The sequence below is a fragment of the Haliotis rubra genome, unplaced genomic scaffold (genome assembly GCF_003918875.1).
Source record: "Haliotis rubra isolate DU_JTF1 unplaced genomic scaffold, ASM391887v1 Scf205, whole genome shotgun sequence".
Taxonomy (NCBI): domain Eukaryota; kingdom Metazoa; phylum Mollusca; class Gastropoda; order Lepetellida; family Haliotidae; genus Haliotis; species Haliotis rubra.
In genome coordinates, this window is record NW_025766059.1 from 391,179 (window position 1) to 417,772 (window position 26,594).

The 26,594-nt window shown below is 40.2% G+C and overlaps 2 protein-coding genes across 2 annotated transcripts; both read right to left on the reverse strand.

The window, feature by feature from the left end:
- Nucleotides 1-1,048: 1,048 nt before the first annotated feature.
- Nucleotides 1,049-10,627, reverse strand: LOC124276054 (protein shisa-5-like). Its single transcript, XM_046711696.1, has 4 exons — nt 10,181-10,627; nt 9,302-9,404; nt 2,301-2,461; nt 1,049-1,550 (listed from the first exon to the last, which is right to left on the reverse strand). The coding sequence occupies exons 1-4, from the start codon at nt 10,227-10,229 to the stop codon at nt 1,348-1,350; spliced, it is 516 nt and encodes a 171-aa protein (XP_046567652.1). The 5' UTR covers nt 10,230-10,627; the 3' UTR covers nt 1,049-1,347.
- Nucleotides 10,628-17,321: 6,694 nt separating this feature from the next.
- Nucleotides 17,322-21,768, reverse strand: LOC124276056. Its single transcript, XM_046711697.1, has 3 exons — nt 21,258-21,768; nt 18,465-18,573; nt 17,322-17,505 (listed from the first exon to the last, which is right to left on the reverse strand). Exons 1-3 carry the CDS (start codon nt 21,304-21,306, stop codon nt 17,337-17,339), a joined length of 327 nt encoding a protein of 108 aa, XP_046567653.1. The 5' UTR covers nt 21,307-21,768; the 3' UTR covers nt 17,322-17,336.
- Nucleotides 21,769-26,594: the final 4,826 nt, after the last annotated feature.

A 26,594-nucleotide genomic window follows, 5' to 3' on the forward strand; every position in this document is an offset into this window, starting at 1 on the left:
CTAGCCTCTGAAATATAATTGTTTTGACAGAAAAACATTTTAATTTGTCTTAATTTAATACAATGAATGTGAGTCCAAAGGCTGTGCTGTGTTTCAGAGCTGCACCTGGTTACCAGGCCTCCTAACTGGTACTGACTTACAAGGGCTGTATTGGATACATATCTTTCAGGGTCTGTATGACAGATCTCTTGCATAAGATGAAGATTTTTAAAAATCCCCAAACCAGCACATGAAAACGAAGAAAAATCAAACATATATATGTACTTATAAAACCCACCAAACTCTCCATGCAGGTACACTATGACCAAGGTAGGGAACTACATATGATCCCATGACAAGCTGGTATTCTAAGAATAATGTCTGTTCATCCGTCGAATGTGAGCTTGGCACCTAAACGTGGGGCTTTGTCAACAAATAATATGATTTAACATTCATATGTGAGTTTTATTTGAAACTACGTGTGTACAAATATAGTTCAATAGACGCCATGCATATCATGCTGCTAAGGACTCACAGAGTAGCGAGCCAATGGATCATGAACAGATATTATGAATTGACGCAACAATAATTATCAGGATTAGGGAATGATCAACATATGACTTTGTGCGTGTATTATGTTAAATCATAGTCAGTTAGTTCCTGACAGATATGACGTCTAAATAACTTGTAGATCACATAATATTTGAAATGAAAGATCAGCAGATGAGTGAAGAGGTGTATGTGTGTTTGAGTGGATGAAAGAGAATTAGTGAGTAAGTGGGTGATTAAGTGAGTGAAGTGATGAATGAGTTGGTGAATGAGTGAGTGGATGAATGACTCAAGAAGATTGATGATTTATAGACACTTTGAACAGTATTTCAGCTGTATCAGTCTGGGGTAGTAGGGCCGCCTCGCGGTGCCACAGGTCATGGTGTGTGTGTGTGTGTGTGTGTGTGTGTGTGTGTGTGTGTGTGTGTGTGTGTGTGTGTGTGTGTGTGTGTGTGTGTGTGTGGGTGTGTGTGGGTGGGTGGGTGTGTGTGTGTGTGTGTGTGTGGGTGTGGGTGTGTGTGTGGGTGTGTGTGGGTGTGGGTGTGTGTGTGTGGGTGGGTGTGTGTGTGTGGGTGGGTGTGTGGGTGTGTGGGTGTGCAGTGATGACAGATACACGCAACATCATCAAGAAAATCCTGAAATTCGAATCCACGATCAGTGGGACCTCACCATTAACCACGGGACCACCCGTATCCCCACAATGATGTACAGTTTATTGATTTAAAGTCTTCCCTCTCACATAGCATGACAGTAATACGTTGTTCGGAACAGTTAACTGCATCACAACAGATACTATAAACACATGGATGTGTTCTGCTTTCAGGCAGTACACAGAGAATCTGTCTGTGGAGGGCACGTTCTTGGTGCTGGTTGACACGATGACTCTGCCGTCGGTGGGTAGGCTGTTCCAGCCATTACTTCAGCGTATGATGGGGGTGGCTGTGCCATTCCTGGGTAGTAAGCAGGAGGCTGGTCAGGGTAGGCGTGGCTTCTGTTGAGTGCAGGTGGAGGCGGCAGCGAGCCTAGGTGAAGACAACACAGAAGAAGGACTTATATTGACAGCCATTACATGTGTTATATTGATGTTTTAAGCCACACAGCGATATTACAGCAATGTGACGACGGACTGTAAATTGTCAGGTCTAGACATCCGATATTGCAAGCTCTAAATATCCGTATGCATAGTCATTATTTAAACATGACATTGTCAATGAAACATATTTATAAGAATTACACTCGTTACAACTTCGAAGATCCCTTCAGAAAGTTTAGATGTGGCATGAATAAACTGAATGTACCAACCTATAGAAGATCCAGACATGATGATGTCAGTATTGCCATGTGTGCTCAACAGTGTTGAGGATGAGTACCATGTACTATTACTATGCCCTGTTTATTCTGATTTACGCAGCAGATATATACCCGAACTTTATTATGTAAACCCCAACATACAGAAGTTTGTAAATCTACTTATAATTAATAACCAAAATGCAAATGTTAGCTATATTTGTTAACAAACTACATAAGGTTTTATGATGCTTATACCAATGTATTTTTCATGCCAGTGCTCCAAAGAAAATTATGTAAAAAATATCATTGTACTTTTGGCCTCATGGCCACTCTACGAAATACATCTGTCTGTCTGTCTGTCGAAACTTCGCTCAAATTACATCGGAGCACTCGTGGTCCCTGCTTATCAAATCTGTCCAGGAGAAAACATTCCGTTTATCAGGTAACATATATCTTATATGTTTCTATAAAGAGGATTCTACCTGTGGATATGACGGAAGGTCTGAGGGAGGGGTTGTTTTCATTGTGACGTTGTTTTCTTGACCGGAGACAATAGCAGCAGCGGATAAGTACCATCAAGGTGATCAGCCCAACAGCAGCGACCCAGCTGTACGACGTCGACGTGATGCTACTGCCGCCGTCGCTGTAGCAGTCGACTTCTTGTCAATTATTGGTATATATTGTGCATAGTTGTAAGTATGTATGTGTGTGTGTGCTTGGGTACGTGTGTCTGCGTAGACTTGAGCATAAACATATATGTCAGTGTAAGGATACCTCATGTAAAACATGATGCAGTATTTGACATCTGTCATGTACAACATGATGCAGTATATTGACATATCTCATGTACAACATGACGCAGTATATGGACATCTGTCATGTACAACATGATGCAGTATATGGACATCTGTCATGTACAACATGCTGCAGTATCTGACACCTGTCATGTACAACATGCTGCAGTATATGGACATCTGTCATGTACAACATGATGCAGTATATGGACATCTGTCATGTACAACATGATGCAGTATATGGACATCTGTCATGTACAACATGCTGTAGTATATGACATCTGTCATGTACAACATGCTGCAGTATATGGACATCTGTCATGTACAACATGCTGCAGTATATGGACATCTGTCATGTACAACATGCTGCAGTATATTGACATCTGTCAGTACAACATGCTGCAGTATATGGACATCTGTCATATACAACATGATGCAGTATATGGACATCTGTCATGTACAACATGATGCAGTATATGGACATCTGTCATGTACAACGTGCTGCAGTGTATGGACATCTGTCATGTACAACATGCTGCAGTATATGGACATCTGTCATGTACAACGTGCTGTAGTATTTGACACCTGTCATGTACAACATGCTGCAGTATATTGACATCTGTCATGTACAACATGATGCAGTATATGGACATCTGTCATGTACAACATGATGCAGTATCATGTACAAACACCTGTCATATACAACATACTGCAGTATATGGACATCTGTCATGTACAACATGCTGCAGTATATGGACATCTGTCATGTACAACATGCTGCAGTATATGACATCTGTCATGTACAACATGATGCAGTATCATGTACAAACATCTGTCATGTACAACATACTGCAGTATATGGACATCTGTCATGTACAACATGCTGCAGTATATGGACATCTGTCATGTACAACATGCTGCAGTATATGACATCTGTCATGTACAACATGATGCAGTATATGGACATCTGTCATGTACAACATGATGCAGTATATGGACATCTATCATGTACAACGTGCTGTAGTATTTGACATATGTCATGTACAACATGATGCAGTATATGGACATCTGTCATGTACAACATGATGCAGTATCATGTACAAACACCTGTCATGTACAACATACTGCAGTATATGGACATCTGTCATGTACAACATGCTGCAGTATATGGACATCTGTCATGTACAACATGCTGCAGTATATGACATCTGTCATGTACAACATGATGCAGTATCATGTACAAACATCTGTCATGTACAACATACTGCAGTATATGGACATCTGTCATGTACAACATGCTGCAGTATATGGACATCTGTCATGTACAACATGCTGCAGTATATGACATCTGTCATGTACAACATGCTGCAGTATATGGACATCTGTCACGTACAACATGCTGCAGTATCATGTACAAACATCTGTCATGTACAACATGCTGCAATATATGGACATCTGTCATGTACAACATGCTGCAGTATATGGACATCTGTCATGTACAACATGTCATGCAGTATGCAGTATATGGACATCTGTCATGTACAACATGATGCAGTATCATGTACAAACACCTGTCATGTACATGTACAACATGCTGCAGTATATGGACATCTGTCATGTACAACATGCTGCAGTATATGGACATCTGTCATGTACAACATGCTGCAGTATATGGACATCTGTCATGTACAACATGCTGCAGTATATGGACATCTGTCATGTACAACATGCTGCAGTATATGGATATGGTACAACATCTGTCATGTACAACATGATGTACTGGCATGCATGCAGTGACGACATCATGTCACAACATACTGCTGTATATGGACATCTGTCATGTACAACATGATGCAGTATATGGACATACGTCTTGTACAACATCCTGCAGTATTTTGACATCTGTAAGTACAAACACCTGTCATGTACAACATACTGCAGTATATGGACATCTGTCATGTACAACATGCTGCAGTATATGGACATCTGTCATGTACAACATGCTGCAGTATATGACATCTGTCATGTACAACTTGCTGCAGTATCATGTACAAACATCTGTCATGTACAACATACTGCAGTATATGGACATCAGTCATGTACAACATGCTGCAGTATATGGACATCTGTCATGTACAACATGCTGCAGTATATGACATCTGTCATGTACAACATGATGCAGTATATGGACATCTGTCATGTACAACATGCATGCATGCTGCAGTATATGGACATCTGGACATGCTATCATGTACAACGTGGTACATTTGACATCTGTCATGTACAACATGCTGCAGTATATGGACATCTGTCATGTACAACATGCTGCAGTATATGACATCTGTCATGTACAACATGATGCAGTATCATGTACAAACACCTGTCATGTACAACATACTGCAGTATATGGACATCTGTCATGTACAACATGCTGCAGTATATGGACATCTGTCATGTACAACATGCTGCAGTATATGACATCTGTCACGTACAACATGCTGCAGTATCATGTACAAACATCTGTCATGTACAACATACTGCAGTATATGGACATCAGTCATGTACAACATGCTGCAGTATATGACATCTGTCATGTACAACATGATGCAGTATATGGACATCTGTCATGTACAACATGCTGCAGTATATGGACATCTGTCATGTACAACATGATGCAGTATCATCTGTGTACAAACACCTGTCATGTACAACATACTGCAGTATATAGACATCTGTCATGTACAACATGCTGCAGTATATGGACATCTGTCATGTACAACATGCTGCAGTATATGACATCTGTCATGTACAACATGATGCAGTATCATGTACAAACATCTGTCATGTACAACATACTGCAGTATATGGACATCTGTCATGTACAACATGCTGCAGTATATGGACATCTGTCATGTACAACATGCTGCAGTATATGACATCTATCATGTACAACGTGCTGTAGTATTTGACATCTGTCATGTACAACATGCTGCAGTATATGGACATCTGTCATGTACAACATGCTGCAGTATATGACATCTGTCATGTACAACATGATGCAGTATCATGTACAAACATCTGTCATGTACAACATACTGCAGTATATGGACATCTGTCATGTACAACATGCTGCAGTATATGGACATCTGTCATGTACAACATGCTGCAGTATATGGACATCTGTCATGTGTACAGCATGCTGCAGTATATGGACATCTGTCACGTACAACATGCTGCAGTATCATGTACAAACATCTGTCATGTACAACATGCTGCAATATATGGACATCTGTCATGTACAACATGCTGCAGTATATGGACATCTGTCATGTACTACATGCTGCAGTATATGTATATGACATCTGTCATGTACAACGTGCTGTAGTATTTGACATCATGTACAACATGTCATGTACAACATGCTGCAGTATATGGACATCTGTCATGTACAACATGCTGCAGTATATGGACATCTGTCATGTACAACATGCTGCAGTATATGACATCTGTCATGTACAACGTGATGCAGTGTATAGACATCTGTCATGTACAACATGCTGCAGTATATGACATCTGTCATGTACAACATGCTGCAGTATATGGACATCTGTCATGTACAACATGCTGCAGTATATGGACATCTGTCACGTACAACATGCTGCAGTATCATGTACAAACATCTGTCATGTACAACATGCTGCAGTATATGGACATCTGTCATGTACAACATGCTGCAGTATATGGACATCTGTCATGTACAACATGCTGCAGTATATGACATCTATCATGTACAACGTGCTGTAGTATTTGACATCTGTCATGTACAACATGCTGCAGTATATGGACATCTGTCATGTACAACATGCTGCAGTATATGGACATCTGTCATGTACAACATGCTGCAGTATATGACATCTGTCATGTACAACGTGCTGCAGTATGTATGGACATCTGTCATGTACAACATGCTGCAGTATATGACATCTGTCATGTACAACGTGCTGCAGTATATGGACATCTGTCATGTACAAACATGCTGCAGTATATGGACATCTGTCATGTACAACATGATGCAGTATATGACGTATATGGACATCATGTACAACATACTGCAGTATATGGACATCTGTCATGTACAACATGCTGCAGTATATGGACATCTGTCATGTACAACATGCTGCAGTATATGACATCTGTCATGTACAACATGCTGCAGTATATGGACATCTGTCATGTACAACATGCTGCAGTATATGGACATATGTCATGTACAACATGATGCAGTATCATGTACAAACACCTGTCATGTACAACATACTGCAGTATATAGACATCTGTCATGTACAACATGCTGCAGTATATGGACATCTGTCATGTACAACATGCTGCAGTATATGACATCTGTCACGTACAACATGTTGCAGTATCATGTACAAACATCTGTCATGTACAACATGATGCAGTATATGGACATCTGTCATGTACAACATGCTGCAGTATATGGACATCTGTCATGTACAACATGCTGCAGTATATGACATCTATCATGTACAACGTGCTGTAGTATTTGACATCTGTCATGTACAACATGCTGCAGTATATGGACATCTGTCATGTACAACATGCTGCAGTATATTGACATCTGTCAGTACAACATGCTGCAGTATATGGACATCTGTCATATACAACATGATGCAGTATATGGACATCTGTCATGTACAACATGATGCAGTATATGGACATCTGTCATGTACAACGTGCTGCAGTGTATGGACATCTGTCATGTACAACATGCTGCAGTATATGGACATCTGTCATGTACAACGTGCTGTAGTATTTGACACCTGTCATGTACAACATGCTGCAGTATATTGACATCTGTCATGTACAACATGATGCAGTATATGGACATCTGTCATGTACAAACACCTGTCATGTACAACATGATGCAGTAGTGTACAAACACCTGTCATGTACAACATACTGCAGTATATGGACATCTGTCATGTACAACATGCTGCAGTATATGGACATCTGTCATGTACAACATGCTGCAGTATATGACATCTGTCATGTACAACATGATGCAGTATCATGTACAAACATCTGTCATGTACAACATACTGCAGTATATGGACATCTGTCATGTACAACATGCTGCAGTATATGGACATCTGTCATGTACAACATGCTGCAGTATATGACATCTGTCATGTACAACATGATGCAGTATATGGACATCTGTCATGTACAACATGATGCAGTATATGGACATCTATCATGTACAACGTGCTGTAGTATTTGACATATGTCATGTACAACATGATGCAGTATATGGACATCTGTCATGTACAACATGATGCAGTATCATGTACAAACACCTGTCATGTACAACATACTGCAGTATATGGACATCTGTCATGTACAACATGCTGCAGTATATGGACACATGTCATGTACAACATGCAGTATATGACATCTGTCATGTACAACATGATGCAGTATCATGTACAAACATCTGTCATGTACAACATACTGCAGTATATGGACATCTGTCATGTACAACATGCTGCAGTATATGGACATCTGTCATGTACAACATGCTGCAGTATATGACATCTGTCATGTACAACATGCTGCAGTATATGGACATCTGTCACGTACAACATGCTGCAGTATCATGTACAAACATCTGTCATGTACAACATGCTGCAATATATGGACATCTGTCATGTACAACATGCTGCAGTATATGGACATCTGTCATGTACTACATGCTGCAGTATATGACATCTGTCATGTACAACGTGCTGTAGTATTTGACATCTGTCATGTACAACATGCTGCAGTATATGGACATCTGTCATGTACAACATGCTGCAGTATATGGACATCTGTCAGTACAACATGCTGCAGTATATGGACATCTGTCATGTACAACGTGCTGCAGTGTATAGACATCTGTCATGTACAACATGCTGCAGTATATGACATCTGTCATGTACAACATGCTGCAGTATATGGACATCTGTCATGTACAACATGATGCAGGATATGGATATCTGTCATGTACAACATGATGCAGTATATGACGTCTATCATGTACAACATACTGCTGTATATGGACATCTGTCATGTACAACATGATGCAGTATATGGACACGTCATGTACAACATGCTGCAGTATATTGACATCTGTTAAGTACAAACACCTGTCATGTACAACATACTGCAGTATATGGACATCTGTCATGTACAACATGCTGCAGTATATGGACATCTGTCATGTACAACATACTGCAGTATATGGACATCTGTCATGTACAACATGCTGCAGTATATGGACATCTGTCATGTACAACATGATGCAGTATATGACATCTGTCATGTACAACATGATGCAGTATATGGACATCTGTCATGTACAACATGCTGCAGTATATGACATCTGTCATGTACAACATGATGCAGTATATGGACATCTGTCATGTACAACATGCTGCTGTATATGACATCTGTCATGTACAACATGATGCAGTATATGGACATCTGTCATGTAAAACGTGCTGCAGTATATGGACATCTGTCATGTACAACATGCTGCAGTATATGAACAAGGTTATAGTTGGGATTACACCCGTCACCCGCGTGTATAAAAAGAACGTACTTGATAGCACATGAAGACCTACCTTCCATTTCCACAGCAGTGTCTGTTGTCGATGGTACCACAGCATATGTCGGGGCAGTACAAGGCCTTGTAGCCCCAACGATAACACAACTTAGAGGCATACGCTACACAACAGAGGCACATATGATTATTGTTAGGATGCGGTGACCAGACACCTCTCACAATGAGCACAATGTTGATTCGAGGATTTCAGCTGGTATACATTTTTGTCTAACGAACTGTCGTGTTTGAAGATTTAAGTGAATCTAAAATGAACGGTTGTAGGCACGAGTCGCAGGCTCAAAGTTAAATCGTCAAAGATAGGGGGTTTATATCCATAACAAAACATGCATTAATTCCAATGTTATAATAGGTCGTGTACAGCTTAAAACAAATGACGTCACTGTATTGTAACCGCATTCCGCGAAATTAAACGACTGTATGACGTCATCGTTGGAATAATTAAAGAAATTGATACATTCGAACGCACATTTATGTACGGATTTCTTTATCTATTATCACTGAAGGATATGTCATCCATTAAATTGTAAAAGTATTTCAAGGGGATAAATTCGTTAAACTACTCTTCTTTTAACAAGTTCTCCAAGCACAAAACAGTGTACACTAACTACCTGCGTGTGTGTGTGTGCGTGCGTGCGTGCGTGTGCGTGCGCGCGTGCGTGCGTGCGTGCGTGCGTGCGTGCGTGCGTGCGTGCGTGCGTGCGTGCGTGTGTGTGTGTGTGTGTGTTTCCTGGATCCGCCTATGTGTTCACAGTACAAAGGGATATAGTACTAAGAAAGGTAAGACTTTATAGATGACAACTTCTTTATTATATTATGATGAGACGTTTCGGTATAGGTACTTATACCGTTATACCATTGTCAAGTACTGTATACTTACAGACAGTGATCCAAGGTACAGCAATCCATGGACCTTTCAGCAGTAACATCTCGACACTGATTCGCCAATATATGGGTTGTTCTGTCCTTGAAGGGCATTAGATCGTGACGGGGTATCTACAAAATAGCCTTGTCAATGCACACCAGCAAAGTCCTGATCTATGACACTGCACAAGACTATCTAAGATTCCTCTGTTTCTTCTACGTTATGAAGGCACTTTATGCATGACGATCATGCACTCATGCCTTTAGTGTGATGGTAGTACGAAATATTGGCAGAAAGAAACGGGCAACTGTTTTGAATGATTTTTTTTCTGTATATATCTGAAGAGCTCGGATTTCGTTACTGTGCACATAACACTCTCGGGTATGGCTCGGTGACTACTGTGCAGGCAGGGTAATTTAGGCGTCTGAGCACAGAGGGGTCTACACAATATCTGCATGCACACCCGACATCTATACCAAGACACAGCCAGTAAACCTCATGTCACGGCGACTTGGAAACAATGGACGCTGGGTCAGACAAACCGGTGGCTGACAGCATCAGCAGCCTTCAGTGAAGCATAGTCACACATTGTTACCAAACGATCCTCATTTAGGTCGTCTCATGCTGGGCCTCTTCTAAGCCAGAATACATGGCATGGCATTTGGAATACCTCCCATTTACAGTCTGCTTCCTTATATTACAGCGACCTGTTGTGTAACTGTTTAACTGTGGAGTGCTATAGATGTAAGGATTCACCGGTCGTACAAGCATTCCCTGGTCGTATTCTCTGATAGTGTAAGGATTCCCTAGTCGTGTAAGGATTGCCCCGGTCGTGTAAGGATTCCCCGATCGTGTAAGGATTCCCCTGGTCGTGTAAGGATTCCCGATCGTGTAAGGATTCCCCTGGTCGTGTAAGGATTCCCCGATCGTGTAAGAATTCCCCCGGTCGTGTAAGGATGCCCCGGCTGTTTAAGGATACCATGGGCGTGTAAGGATTCCCCCTGTCGTGTAAGGATGGCATGGTCTTGTAAGAATTCCCCGGTCTTGAAAGGATTCCTCCGTGGTGTAAGGATTCCCCGGCTGTGTAAGGATACCATGGTCGTGTAAGGATTCCCCCGTCGTGTAAGGATGGCATGGTCTTGTAAGGATTCCCCGGTCTTGAAAGGATTCCTGGTTGTATACGGATATTCTGGTCATGTTTAAAAGTGTGGACGCAAACCTCTAAACAGTGCATAACGTTTGAGTGTTAAAATCACTCAATACTTTTTGTCATATACGTGGAGTGAGTGACTTTCGTTTTACGCCGCTTGTAGCAATATTCCAGCAATATCACAGCGGGGGACACCTGAAATGAACTTCACACATTGTACCCATGTGGGGAATCGAACCCGGGTCTTCGGCGTGACAAGCGAGCGCTTTGCCCCACCGACCTCATACACGTGGATCTCAACTAGACGGCCTTTATCTAATAAGCACCATGGCCGAAATAACCAACCCTTTTGTCAGTTTCATGCGCCCATGACCCAGCTAGGACTTGCTGGTGTGGAATACGGCCATTTGTTTGTTTTTGCTGCAGGTACACATTGCTTGGGTCTGTACCAAATGGGTGTATGTTTTTTATGCCTCTCTTTAGTTAAGCTGTCACGTCGTCAAAATGTATACTGTTCAACGCAAACAACGTATCTAAATCACTCCCATTATCACATTCAACACCAAAATATCAACTTTCGAAGGTGTCTTCATTGTCGATGCACAATCCGCCCAGTAGAATCGTATCCATGTAATTCACAGACACACAAAAAAATGGTAGTTTTATATATGTTTTAATCATTTACAACGTAATTATCGTTATGATGATATGGACATTATATTTAAAAAATTGATGAATCGTGTAAAGGAATCGGAAAATAAAGCCACGTGTCGCAAGAATTTTTTCCTGCGTATCAAGGCAAAAACGAAAGTTGAAAACGTTTGCTTTCGCTCTATTTACAGTTTCACAATTCAATGAATGAAAACAGACAGACGTGTCACCATAAAAAAACAAAGCAGGAATTATAATTTCAAATATATTTCATAGAAAAATAAAGTCCTTCATATGTCAAAATAAACTCTCAAGAACAGTCTAAGACTCTAATGACAATGATAAGAGCTTTGATTATTGTGCTCTTAAACTATTACAGTATGATAAATATACACATGAACTTTGAGTTCTATAAACATCACAAAATAATGCACACAAATAGGATCACAGATGGGTGATTTTGTGCTTAAATTTCCGTCATGTTTCTGGTTAGAGTCCGTTCTATGATGCTGACACATGCCATGCATCATAATGCATCTCCCATCCTCACATGCATCTCATGTGGTTGTCATGCATACTTTAGAAAGACATATAGAAAAATGTTTTATCATTCAATATACATATTTACATTCATGAATGATATGTTCACTTGACAATGAATGTGTTTCCACACAACACACATCAGTCAATATTCTTGCATATTTCACTATACATATTTTCATTTAAACATATAGTTGCATAAACTCACACGATCACTGGGTCAAACATGAATATGTAACGAAAGTAATAGAATTACTTCAAGCTGGTTCCGTTCCTTATCATCATTAGCCTTATATAATCTTATACAACTATATAAACGTGTTGGATTTTAAACTGTTTGAGAGCCTTCTAGAAGTTGTATGTAATGGGAATGACAAGTCTTTATGGATGATCAACTTCTTTGTTGTAAAATAGCGACGTTTCGGTACAGATACTTATACCGTTTTTGCTTGAAAACGGTATAAGTATCTATACTGAAACGTCGCTATTTTACAATACACAAGTAGATCATCCATAAACGTGTCATTCCTATGTGGTTAATTTTGACAAGGGAATATGAACGTGTGTTGAAGTTCCCATTCGGAATGCTGCCTTGGCCACTACGATGTTTACATTTCGGATATTAATTCCTGATTTGGTGGTTCCAGTGTGACGTATCAATTTATCGCTAATATATATATATATATATATAGCCTCCTCTAATAAGAAATCTAAGAAATACGAATGTGGTATATGCAACGCTGGTAAAATGACCGGGTTAGTATATGCTTGAAAAACAAATTTTAAAAAACTAATTTAGGGGTTATGTGCATTTTAACCCATTATACAAACTATATAGATCTTACATATCTGAATAAATGCTAACTAGTTAAACATGCAAACCCTGCAAAAACAGGCAATACCGTCTTTACTGTTCTTCCATGTCACTAATTCGATACATCTCCAAGTTTCATGGTTTAAGGTAGTGTCACATCCCACTCATTGAATATGTTTCAGAAGTTATACGTGACGTGACTTCCGAATTATTCACCTCTTGTCTATTATATGATATTGTTTGTATGAATTGATTCGTGAACACAACATATCTGTTCGTAATCTTCATGTGGAAATATGGTGATGTTGGATTACATATCAGTCGTACAGATAATAGTCAGATATTAGTCTTTCCGATTAAACACCGGTATTTGAATACAGCTTCGGTTCCATATATGTGCATATGTATACATATGAAATGTTGAAATACTATCATATCATATCAAAACATATCACTGTCAATCAGGAAGTTGAACGTTTAGCCCTCGTCAGTTGAAACAGAATACCCGTATGCAGCACACGTTGCTTAATATAGCTGCTTACAGTCACCTAACAGCCAATCATCCGACGGATTGTAACCACGGGATCAAAACTTAGGGATGATGTTTATACCATTTCGGATTTTATTTAAAAAACGCACTTTGCACTTTTTGGCATTACTGTCTGTAAAATCCCTTATCGACCATTTCCTTTTTCATTTTATCGGAGTATAGATCACGAATAGCTATATTCGTTATGAATCATCGTCACATTTCGTGTTTGTAGTTCACCTTAGGGGGACTATTCAGTTTTTAAGGCGAGTGAAATACTTTTTTTTATCACTTTATTTCTTTTTGATGGGTACATAATTGTTGCATTTGTGGTACATAAATATACAAAGTATGAACACGAGTGGTAGATAATCCGTAGGCTAGAAGAATACATTGTTATTGTAATTTATGTGAAGAGGTTATGGCAAGATGACCAAAAGGTGAAGAATTTACCATAGTTGCAGTGCGAAAAGGCAGTACATTTGTCAATTTCATACAGGTTGTGTAGGTAATTCTTTAATCCAACAAACTGCGGATGCGAATTAAAACATCTCTTTGCATATATATAGTATTTTGTTGCGATGATAATCAGGTTTAATACATCATTTCGTTTTTCTTTATATCCAAAGATGATATGTTTTGCATCCAGAATTAATCTTGTGCCTGTATCTTGTTCAATCCAGGCTTTCAGTTGTTGCCACAACGTTTTCACATGTACACACTCACAAAATATGTGGATAATTGATTCGATTGTAACATTACAAAATGTACAAGAAGCAGATTGTGTCAGTTTATAGTTAAATAAATCTTTGTTTGTTGTAATGATTCTTTGGACAATTTTATATTGAAGCCATCTGAATTGTGTATTACAAGTTGTTCTGAAAGGTACATAGTTAAAAACTTTCCAGAGTTGTTCTGATATATCTACGTTGATATCCCTTTCCCATTTAAGTTGGCTGTTTAGCTTTTCTTTTAATGTATGTTTCCTTAACAAGACAGAGTAGAAAATCTTGCATCCTTTACGTTCTTTGTAAAGAATACGTATATTATTAGGAATAAATGGCTCCTCTACTTTACACAGAGTTAGTTTTTCGAAAGTAAGTATGATTTGATGGAGTTGATGATAATAGCACTAATGTTCTGCGCAGTCATGAGAGTTTTTGAGCCTGTATTGTTTCAAGAATTAAAGGTACATTTAGCGTCGTCATTGTCTTATCAACTTGTTTTAGTTTGTCTTTATAATTTCTTTCAACCATTCAGCCTGGTTGTGTTGAAACTGAATTCCGAGTAAAGTAAAGGGTCTTTGGGACCAATCTAGTTTGAAGGTCTTACAGTATTGAATGCTTGAGTATTGCATAGAATCAATCCATATTAATTTAGTTTTTTCTATGTTTATTTTAAGGCCAGAAAATTCAGCATATTTATTAAGTATACCCAAGGTTGCTTGAAAGCATTTTTCCATTCCATCGTTGTGTCGTCTGCAAATTGCGTTAATAAATATTCGATCTCAGGAAATTTTATACCCTTTACATTTTTATTTTCCCTCAACATTTGTGCCAAAATATCTGTGCAGATAAGGAAAAGATATGGTGAAAGTGGGTCGCCTTGTCTACATCCTCTCGAAATATTAAACATTCTCTGGAAAAACCATTTACTAGAACACTTGACTTTATATCATTGTAAAAAGTCTTAATCCAATGTGTAATAGAGGGTCCAAAATTAAAAAATCTAGACAATTCTCAATAAATTTCCATTCAACAGAGTCAAAAGCTTTTTCAAAGTCGATTAGTATAAGTAAACCTGGTATATTCATTTGTTCGGTGGAATACTTAGTGTATGTTTCGTTAAACAATGTTTTCTGTACCAAAACACACACGTACGCTTGATAATCCCTGCATGAAATATGTTTCTGTCGTCGAAACACCAGTTCTTATCTCCCGCTAAAATTATCTAAATATTGCAAGTTTCCTTGGAATGCCCACATTAATATATACCTTCATATATAAATATATTGTCATCCGGTCAGTGATTTGTCAGTCGGACTGCAACAACAGTCAATATAAAACTCGCTATCAAAGGGGCGCTACTCTAACCCTAGTTTAGGAGACGTTACTTTTGTTAGAGTCCGCCTGCCCTGTCATAATGTAAGGAAGCACAGAGTGAGATGTGCACACAGCGGCAAAATGAAGCAAGGTATAACAATACGGTACACTGCGGCCAGAGTCAACTATTTTAACTTGGGTAAAAAGTCGTAAATACGTAACGGCAGATGAGGAGCCCGATTGTTTGCGTAAACAGGACTAACTATTTAGATGTCGTAAAAGCCCATGCTTACAATACTTGTCACACAAACATATAATAGACAAGGAAACTGATCCTGTTTGGCTTGTGTCCTCAATAAATTATTTCGTTGTGCATAATCCCGAAGTTGCCCAAACTTCTTTAAGCAGCTTTGTTCCTGAAAGGCACTGCTTTTCAGCAGCTCAGGCTATTGTTTTGATAATGCGATTATTTCTGACTTGATCACCGACTGACAAGGGCGACGCCCTAGTAGTCCCTACTTGACCTTTCAAATTTGAATTTACCTGCATATGACCCAGCAGATGCCATATTTATCCGTTGGCTATACCCTGCCGAGACATCTACCCATGATATAATTACGTCATTTATGATGTTTGTTTTACAATGATGTGTGATGATGTTTATTTTTGATACAATACGGACTGTGGAATATGCAGAAAACGACATCTGTGAGATTGTGAGTGAGTAAGGTTTTACGCCGCTTTTAGCAATAGTCCATCAACATCACAGCGGGGAACATAAGAAATGGGCTCAACACCTTGTACCCATGTTGGGAATCGAACCAGGGTCTTCCACGTGACGAACGAACACTTTAACCACAACTCTACCCTATCAGTTATAGGGTAGACTGATGGGAAACTTAACGTCTTACGTATTTTATTTTCTTAATCGAGATCCAAAGAAGTTTAATATATTTACACATGTTATCTATTGAAAAATCGTTTTTGCGAATGTCAAAAGTTTTTTTAAATCAACCCAACGGCAGACTTTGCAATAGTGGGAGAGTATGATTTTACACTTCTTTATAACAACACCAGATATCAGCTTTACGCATCGTATCCCTAAAGGGATTCGAACCCGGTTATTCAGCGTGACGATCGATCGCCTTAATCACCAGGCCACCCCGCTCCCTGGACATTACTATGCGTCTCACAATGTACCATAACGATGTATATCGTCTTAAGTTAGGAAGATATTCAATGTTACGATTGTGTTTGATACCACGTAGCATACACACACACACACACACACACACACACACACACACACACACACACACACACACACACACACACACACACACACACACACACACACACACACACACACACACGCACACACGCACACACTCACACACACACACACACACATATGCATTATACACTCGAAGTAAATATTGATACGTCTACAAAGAGGCCACATTACTTGTTGATACGACAGCAAGCTGATTGGTGGTCATTAAGCGGCCATGCTGTGCCTGTCTCCTTCTACAGCAGCAGATGCATGTCACAATGATGGCAATGAGGCCCACGGTCCCGAACCCGCTTCCTGTGTATATTCCGGTATACGAGTACCTGCAATGGAGATTGAACATTCTGTGTGTCACGAGAACATACATAATACGTACGTGTCTCTCCCCGATTATTTACATGCTGGCGAGATGTCACTGGTTAACGACTTAGTGCGGAGAAAAAACCTAACGACGATGATAATGATAAAATATTATTAAATAATAGTATACGATATAATAGCAACAATATTTTTTACGGTAATAGATTATTAATAGGAATAATTTACAAAGTAAATTTGTAGATTGTCCGTATCCAAATGATAGAAATATAAAACACGCCATGTATATGTTTGACTCCTGCCACTTTCTATCTTAAATTTGTCATACATTTAAAGCAAACTGCCATTGACGGTTGCAGACTCCGTACGACTGTAGTGTATCAGCTTCTCATATCACCACACAACATCGTCTTGTTTCACACATTTTTAATTTCCCCAAGAGAAACAGTAGAGGTACATAGCTGGTTTGAATATGGCCGCCGAATGACGTCACATAGCACTCGGTTACAAGTATACTCATGCCAATAATGGTTGTCACCCCCCTCCCCACCCTAACCCCAACCCCCTCTCCGATAAAAAAAATTGAAGGGGGTGACAACCATTATTGGCATGAGTATATTTATATTCTGTAAGAATTTATCTCTAACCCAGACCGTGCACGTGAATAACATGAATAACCTCAATCCAAAGGTTAACATATCAATACATTACAACGATACCGAGTTGCACACGCACGTACGCATGCACGTACACACACGCACGTACACACACACACACACAAATACTAAACACAAAAATAACACATATACCAAAAAACATGCAAACCACACACATACGCACTCAAACTCATACTAATACACATATACATACACACACAAACGGCACACAGAGACACTTACACACTCACACACTCACACAAGCACCCACCCATACACACACAAATGCACACACACGTGTGACCTACCGTGTACAGCAGTATCGGCTGTAGCTTGTCCCGCAACACGAGTCGGAGCAGTAGAGTTGTCTAACGCTGCTACCGTAACTTCTCTTGTAACAGACCTCGTAAGCACATGCTGAATAAAGAAATGTTGATTGTTACCGATGATCATACATAAGGATGGAGCATGATGCTAAGGAAATACACGTCAAAATGTCAAGCATTTTACATGTTATAACCAATATTTGATTTATATATCATTTTTATTAGATATATCGTTAAAACGTATATATTTATATTTCCTTCTTTATGCAAACGTGCACTGGACTATATAACATGCCCGTCGTGATAAAACTATTATTGCTAAAAGCGGCGTAAAACTAAACTCACTCACTACATAACATGATAATTGCCGTGGCGTGTGAGGTTAAGCATGTGTTTCTCACTGCGTAACGAATACTGTGGACAAGAGCTCGACCTTCCACTCCAGTTGATGATTATGCAATGTCGTGATGTATACGATTAACTGAACGCCACCTCCATGTGAGTAGCTGGGGTCACGCACGTATTGTGAGTGAGTGAGTGTGTGTGTGTGTGTGTGTGTGTGTGTGTGTGTGTGAATAACCACAACAATAACATAATAACAGAGATTTGCTTCTACAGTTAAAGTCCTTCCAAACATATCCTCACAAATTTGATTTATGATTATTTATTTGCCTATTGAGTAGCAACAGACAAATACGATCACCATTGTTTCTTCGATCTCATAATAGTCAACACGCAATTATCCTACTTTGATATATAAATTACTTTGGGTTTTTAAATAATTTCTTTATTTTTGTTGCATTTGTACATAGTTGCACATGTATATAAATTGTCTATATCAACAAAGGGTGACAAGATGACCAGAATTTAGTAAATTGGTGATTAATAAGATGTCCGTACATTTTTTGCTGTGTATTTCGTGAAGTAATAAAAGCATGTGAGTTCTTTCTGAATCATTTAAAAAATGTATTGGTTTTTCATGTGTTCTATTTTTTAAAATAAATTGTTTGCATACAATTATTAAAAGATTTATTGGCCCAAAATTTGGTAGCAGAGAGCAAAGAAGTATATCTTTCTTGTTAAGTTTAATGGATAAATCGGCTTCCTGGTTGACCCATTTTTCAAATTGTGTCCAGATGGAACTCAAATGGTTGCAATACCAAAACAGATGATATAAATTAACTTAAAAATATTAAAAATGCGATGTTCATAACATTTACAGTCCTACATATACTGTGCATCCAACCCACCCCGCCCCACCACATCCCCATCGTGGGGCATTGGTCTGCCCACGGTCGGGAGAGGGCTAGTCGCGTCACACGAGCTGCTAAAGAACTGGCCTGTCAATGTAAGGTATACCTGTAGGCTAGCGCTATAGAACCAAAATATGTCTGAACTGGAACGAAAAGACAAACACACATATGTAAGACGTAATCGTGAAGGCGTCATAATCCACCGCACGGCATACGAGCAATGACTTTACGGTATGAATTATATTCTCCTTCAGGTCCTGCAACGCACGAACAAAACAGATGACATAATACATTACTAAAATACTTCTGACCGCGATATTAATTCAAACCTGTTCTGGTTTCTTTACTTACGGAGTACATGTGTACATTCCCTCAAACGTATTTTTCTTGATTATTTGAGGCAACTTTGTCAACTCTGTGACATTTAATTTTGTAATCAACACGATGGGATTCAAAATAAAATTAGATCCTCAATTTCCTTCCGTAAGAGGAAAAGTGAATCGGATGGCAATCAGTCAATGTCTTTTGGTAGATTGTGTGTCTTCGTTAACCGAGTGAACGTTCCTCATGACATCAATCACTGGATTGTCTTGTCTAGATTCTCAGTGAAACGTTAAACAAACAAAACATGGGTGGAGAATGAAAGCGTGACCTTGTCAACTTCCTGCTATGCGTCAGATCTCATGAAAGTGGCAATGACAATACCTCAGTCGGTCAAAAACACAATAGTTTGTACAACTGAAGTATAAGTAACTGGACATGTCGGTGTCAGCTTTCTAACTTCCTTCTGTCATTGTATGTGAATGAGCGTGGTTCTACGCCAGTCTTAACGATAATTAAGGTATATCACGATGGGTGACACAAAAAATAGGCTTCACACATTGCACTCATGTGAGAAAAACGAACCCGGATCTTCCTCGTGACGAGCTGATACTTGAATATGATGTTTGAACAAGTTTCAAATAGTTTCAGGTTTTAGCATTAGGGACCGTTCAAAATTTAATTTGATTTTAATGGGGGTCCACCCATTCTGTTCTGGGGTGGTAGGGGAACATAAATTTTGTACACACACATGTACTAGGGGTCAGCAATTTTGTACATATAAATGTTTAAAAATTATGCTTACAAATTATGGGACGATGGGGGGTCATGACAAGCAGGATGGGTCATTTACTTTGTACATAAATTTAGGGGTGGGATGGGGTGATGTATTCACATTGCACATTGCTTCTCCATAAAAATCAGTATCACCCTCACTAGCCACGAATTATGAACGGTCCGTTAGGACTAGAAATATGGTCTGGGTCACGGGCAGATATGTACTGTATGTACAAGAAATATTGTTTGGTGTCAGCTTGGGGCAGTGTTGCTTACATTCAGTGAACAGCCACCTGTCTTCGAGTTTCCAGTCCAGTTACATGATCACAAATGGGGACATGAAGGTACAAGGACCAGCACACGAATCAATGTATCTAGATTCCCTACAGCATTACAGTTGTGTCTATATACTATGTATACTCACAGGCTGTGATTAATGGTAGAATAATCCACAAAGTCTTCAGCGAAATCATTCTGAGCAGTGGCAAAATGTCGACAATTCACCCTTAGGTTGAGTAGATCCCGGATGTAGAGGTATAACCGACCCGCTAACCTGTGACCTATGACCGGGTGAGAACACAGTGGAGCATAACGCCCCTATACAGACACAATGCGGACGATATTCATCCCAGTTCGTCGCTGATATTTCGAAATCCCTTCCGTCCTCAACGCATGAGAGGTTCTAAGTAAACAGCGGGCCTCGCGTGCGTCACTCCTTCATGGACATGACAGTGCACAATATTCGACAACCTATATAATCCTTGAGGCATGATCTTCTGGCCCGACATACATACCGTCTATATAACGTTCTGTGTAAATAAACTAGTCACGCGTCTACCCACACTCAAAGTGTTGTTAACCAATGAATAATATCACAGAATATGGCTTACAAGGACGTTCGGAAAGAGCGGTTAGTGAGGTGTCACGTCACTGCTGGCAGAGTTGCATCAGTTATGTGGAATGACACGGGTCTCAGCCGTGATGAGGAAAGTTGATTCACTATTCTCATTCAAGGGTAATAGCCTGTTCCTGATGCTAATATTAGTCAATTTGTATTGCACAAAGCGCAGCCAGGGTATAAAAATTCAGTCGAATGCTTGATCGGACATTTAGGACTTGAGTGAAGTTCTAAAGTTGGAAAGTCTGGAGAAGTACGTAGTTTAAGGGGCAGACAGGTCCACTGAATTCAGGACATTTTGATACGTACTAGTAATTAGGAGAAATAATTTGACGAGAATTCCCAAAACACAGAACCTGCATGGCTCAAACACAGCTTTAGGACGGTATGCAATGATGAAGGGGTCGTTGTCGGTAGGGGTAGTACAGATGTGTACCCTGGCCATAATCGGAATACAGAAACGTACCCCAGGACGATTCCATTCCCACTGTGTCGTTTTCTTGATCGGAACCATCACACTGTTGTATTAGATACATTTAATTGCATAATGTAAGTAACGAGAGTACACAGTAACGGATATTTCGCGAAGCATAACACCACCGGAATCAGTTGAACGGGAACATGTTCGGATTTGGGTTGCGGAATATGGACTTGTCCGCCTTTTAGGGTACCGGGTACGTTTCTGTATTTTTACTTTGTTTAGGGTACATTTCTATATACAGAAACGAACCTGCGGTATGTATGTAGTACCTTTGCCGACAACGACCTCTTCGGCGTCTGTAACAGACATTCAGAGAGTACAGTTAGTGGGTATCACGTTGATTCTGGCTCTATTGCATTAGCTATTGTGCGTTGACACGGATCTCAGCCATGATGGGGAAAGTGTGGCCATGAGCCTGTTATTAACACGTATACCGAGGAAATAATGAGACGCCTATTTCTCAAGTATTGTGTGACTAGATTTTCTGGTCTTGATCTCTTGATTGCTATGTTAACAGGCCGCCACCGCATGGACATGAGCACTGTTGTGCCTCTACCTGCAACAACGCTAGTCTTTTTATGCACATTGTGAGTGTTAGTTGCTACCGGTTGGGCAAAACATGTTTACCCCTTTCGCAAACACCCGGTGTCATGAATGATCTTCAGTGATTCATTCATTTGATTTTGTCCCGTGAAGATCCAGGTTAGAACTGATCTTCAGTAACCCATGCTTGTCGTAAGGCGACTAACTTGATAGGGTGGTCAGGCTCGCTGACTTGGTTGACACATGTCATCGTGTCCCAATTGCGTAGATTTGATGCTCATGCTGATGATCACTGGGTTGCCTTTAACCCTTAATGGAATCTATTTCGGCGAATAATGGCGACTAGGGATCCTATGGCGCAGACATTCTGTACTTAGCAGTATTCCCCAATATGACCATTTCCCGTAAATTAGTAATCGAGCCAAACCCGGAATCGTTTGGGAGCTATTTTTCTGTGAATACTTCTTCATTTATATCTACACAGTCCAGGGTTATTTTCAAACCATGCATTATTTAATGATATAATTAACTTAATGAATCTGTTTATGCAGTTATGGAGCCGTGAAGATCCGGGTTAGAATTGATCTTCAGTAACCCATGCTTGTCGTATCCCTAACGGGATCGGGTGGTCACGCTCGCTGACTTGAGACATGTTATCGTATCCCAATTGCGTAGATCGATGCTCATTATGTTGATCACTGGATTGTCTGGTCCAGGCTCGATTATTTACAGACCGTCACCATATAGCTGGAATGTTGCTGAGTGCGGCATAAAACTAAACTCACTCACTCACTTACTTATATAGTTATAAATAAGAGAAGCAAGTGCATCCTTCGGAGGTTGTGACGTAGTACGCATGTTGTGTGCATATAGACGGAGACGACGTGCGACAATTGGACCTGCACAGACTCGATCAGACGTGCTTATTTATAACCTATCAGGAATGTTCCACGAAACCTGCGACATTGGGGATACTTCGTGGTAAGTAGCTGTGCCACGAGATAGTGCACACCTTTATATTGGCGCTGCGACAGTGAAACTGAACATGGGTACAATGTGTGAAGCCCATTTCTGGTGTCCCCCGCCTTGATGTTGCTGGAATATTGCTAAAAGCGCCGTAAAACCAAACTCAGTCAGACAGTAAGTCCTTGTTGACAGATTGTCAATTTTACCGTAACTCGGCGCTGCCGTTGGCCGATTTTGCTGGTACAACTAGTATTGTAATTCAGTGAGCCTACGCTCATTCTCCGGTATTGCGTATGAAAACAGGCAACCCGACTTCGACAGCCACGGACCTTTGCCGGCTTTGGAAATGTCATGTTGAATTTAATTAGTGTCTGACTATTTATTGACTACTCTTGTACTCTTTGTGCTATATTTTTAATGCGAAGGTGCTTTGCACTTTCTTTGACAATTCTTGCTTGTTGGTAATTTGTAAATTTGGTCTCTGACCAAGTTGGCAAAACAAAAGTGCTCTGTAATTTTGTCATTTGAAAGTTTGTAATTTGTAATTTGGCCTCTGACTAGTTTTGAAACAATAGTGCTCTGCATTATTATTTCAGACATCTGTATCAGATAGATTATTAGTTTTAAATTGTTATCTGAATTCAAATACACTCATGTAGTCTTTCACTATATTGTCCTGAATAGTGCTCTGCATTATTCCTTCTGTCTCCTTTGACATACTAATACCAATTCCTACATATCAAGGTACCTATTGAGGTGCTCGGCACTTGGTATTTTGTACATATAGTCTCTGACTATATTTTGTTGTTGAAGTGCTACGCACTGTGACAACTAGGGAAAAGTTTCCAGTTTATTACTCTTTGGGGAGTACTTTGCACTTGAATAATTTCCATGTAACATCCTTTGGTGTTCCGCACTGTAGGATAGTGACATAGTCTCTGACTATATTTTTAAGGAGTGCTTTGCACTTCTTGGTTTCAATTGTCATTTTGTAGCGCTCAGCTGCTCTGCATTTGATCAACCCTAACACGGTCTTTCACTATATTTAATTGGTGCTTTACGCCAACTTTATCTGATTATTGTGCCTATTTGCCTCTGAACGTTTTCCCTCCAAACTGCGAATACAATTACGGAGATGCTGGTTTTGTCAACTATGCCACTTATGAGGAACTTGTGGGGGTCGAAGAAATAGACGCCCGCTTTGCAGGTGAATTCATCCAACTTTGAATGAAGCGTGGAGATTTGAGCTACATTGACTTTAAATACAATCTTCACGGAATTCCGGAGGTAGCCCTCAACAACTTAGATAACTCACCTTATGCCATAACTAATACAATGGTAAAACAGGAAACGCGTACGTTTGGACAGTCTCCACGTCATGTGGCCAACTGTTTTCATCTGAAGATAAAGGCAACACAATGGCAGACTTCATAGACTGCACTTTAGGTTCAGAGGGGCGTACAACTTCCACAATGGATCTAGGGACCAGTGACTGGCCTAGGGACTATTACATTGATGACAGCATCGATTATGTAGTCAAGTGGAGCGAAGTCGACATGCAATATACAGTGGCCCGCATCCCTGCTGGAGACGAGGTAGCTGACGTTTCTCTACCGTCCGTCCTCAACCAACAATGGTGGGACAGAGGCCCCAAGGAACAAACCAGTGCTTATCTTATATGCGACAGGTGCAAGGGGAAGAAACTTCAATCTCTTTGTGGGCTACACACCATTCAATGTGGAAGAGATGAGAAACTTCCTCTGCTCATCCCGTAAATCTAAGGAAACAGGGAGACAAGCAGCAATACAGGAAGTAAAGTATTTTTTACACCCAGTTCAACAGCCCATACCCATGGCCGAATAGAATCAACCATTACGGGAGGTGGTCATTAATAAAACAAGGAAAGATGCCAGCTATTGATTGCCGGTTAGGATAGAGTATGTGGAAGTGGCTGCAGTAGTGATTCCGGTGCGACTGCGACCATCATATCGGAAAAAAGTCTACAACACCTTACAGCCGATTCCACCATCATTGAGAAGACATTAGGAACGCTGGCAAAGACCTTAACCACGATAGGGAAGCTGGTAGGCCCAGGAGGCATCAAAGTGGGACGGAAACAGTTTCAGGACAAGGTGTATGTGGCACCTATCAACGACAAGATATTGTTGGGCCTTGATTTCATGCGGTTACACAAGATATGTATTGAAATGGATGGGGATTGGCTACGTCTTGATGATGAGATGTTTCCCCTAACATACTCGCCTAAGGAACCGGCAGTGTGTAGTACGCAGGTGGCTATAAAGTTCGCAACATGGTTGCCACCAAGAACGGTTGTGTTGTCTCAATCCACGATCACCAACCCTCAAATGGAAAACTTCTTGATAGAGCCTGCTCCCAACTTGAACATCATGATCCAAAGAACCTTAGATTCACAATCAGCAACAAAAGTCTGCTTAATAAATAGAAGTGATAATAGCCAAGGGATTTATCATTGGCAAGGCCACTCCTGCAACTATAAAGGAGGATGGACCCCAAAAAGGACATATTGAAGTTGCAAAGTTTGTCAGAAGGACAAATGGTGAGGTTAGGCACATTCCTGATCACCTTCATGATTTGCTGACCAGGTCATCAGAGAACCCTCACGGAGGACCAAGCCATTCTGCAGGAGGAACTCTTGATTGAGTACAAGATGTGTTTGCAATTTACGGCACTCGAGCACTATATTGACACAGGGGACGTTGACAACCTTGAAGCAGATTACCCCATCGACATCCGAATGGGCCGCTCAGGTCGCTCAACTGCTGTACAAGCTGACAGGCAAGAGGAAAACATTCACATGGGGCGAGGAAGAGGAGTCTGCATTCAAGGAAATG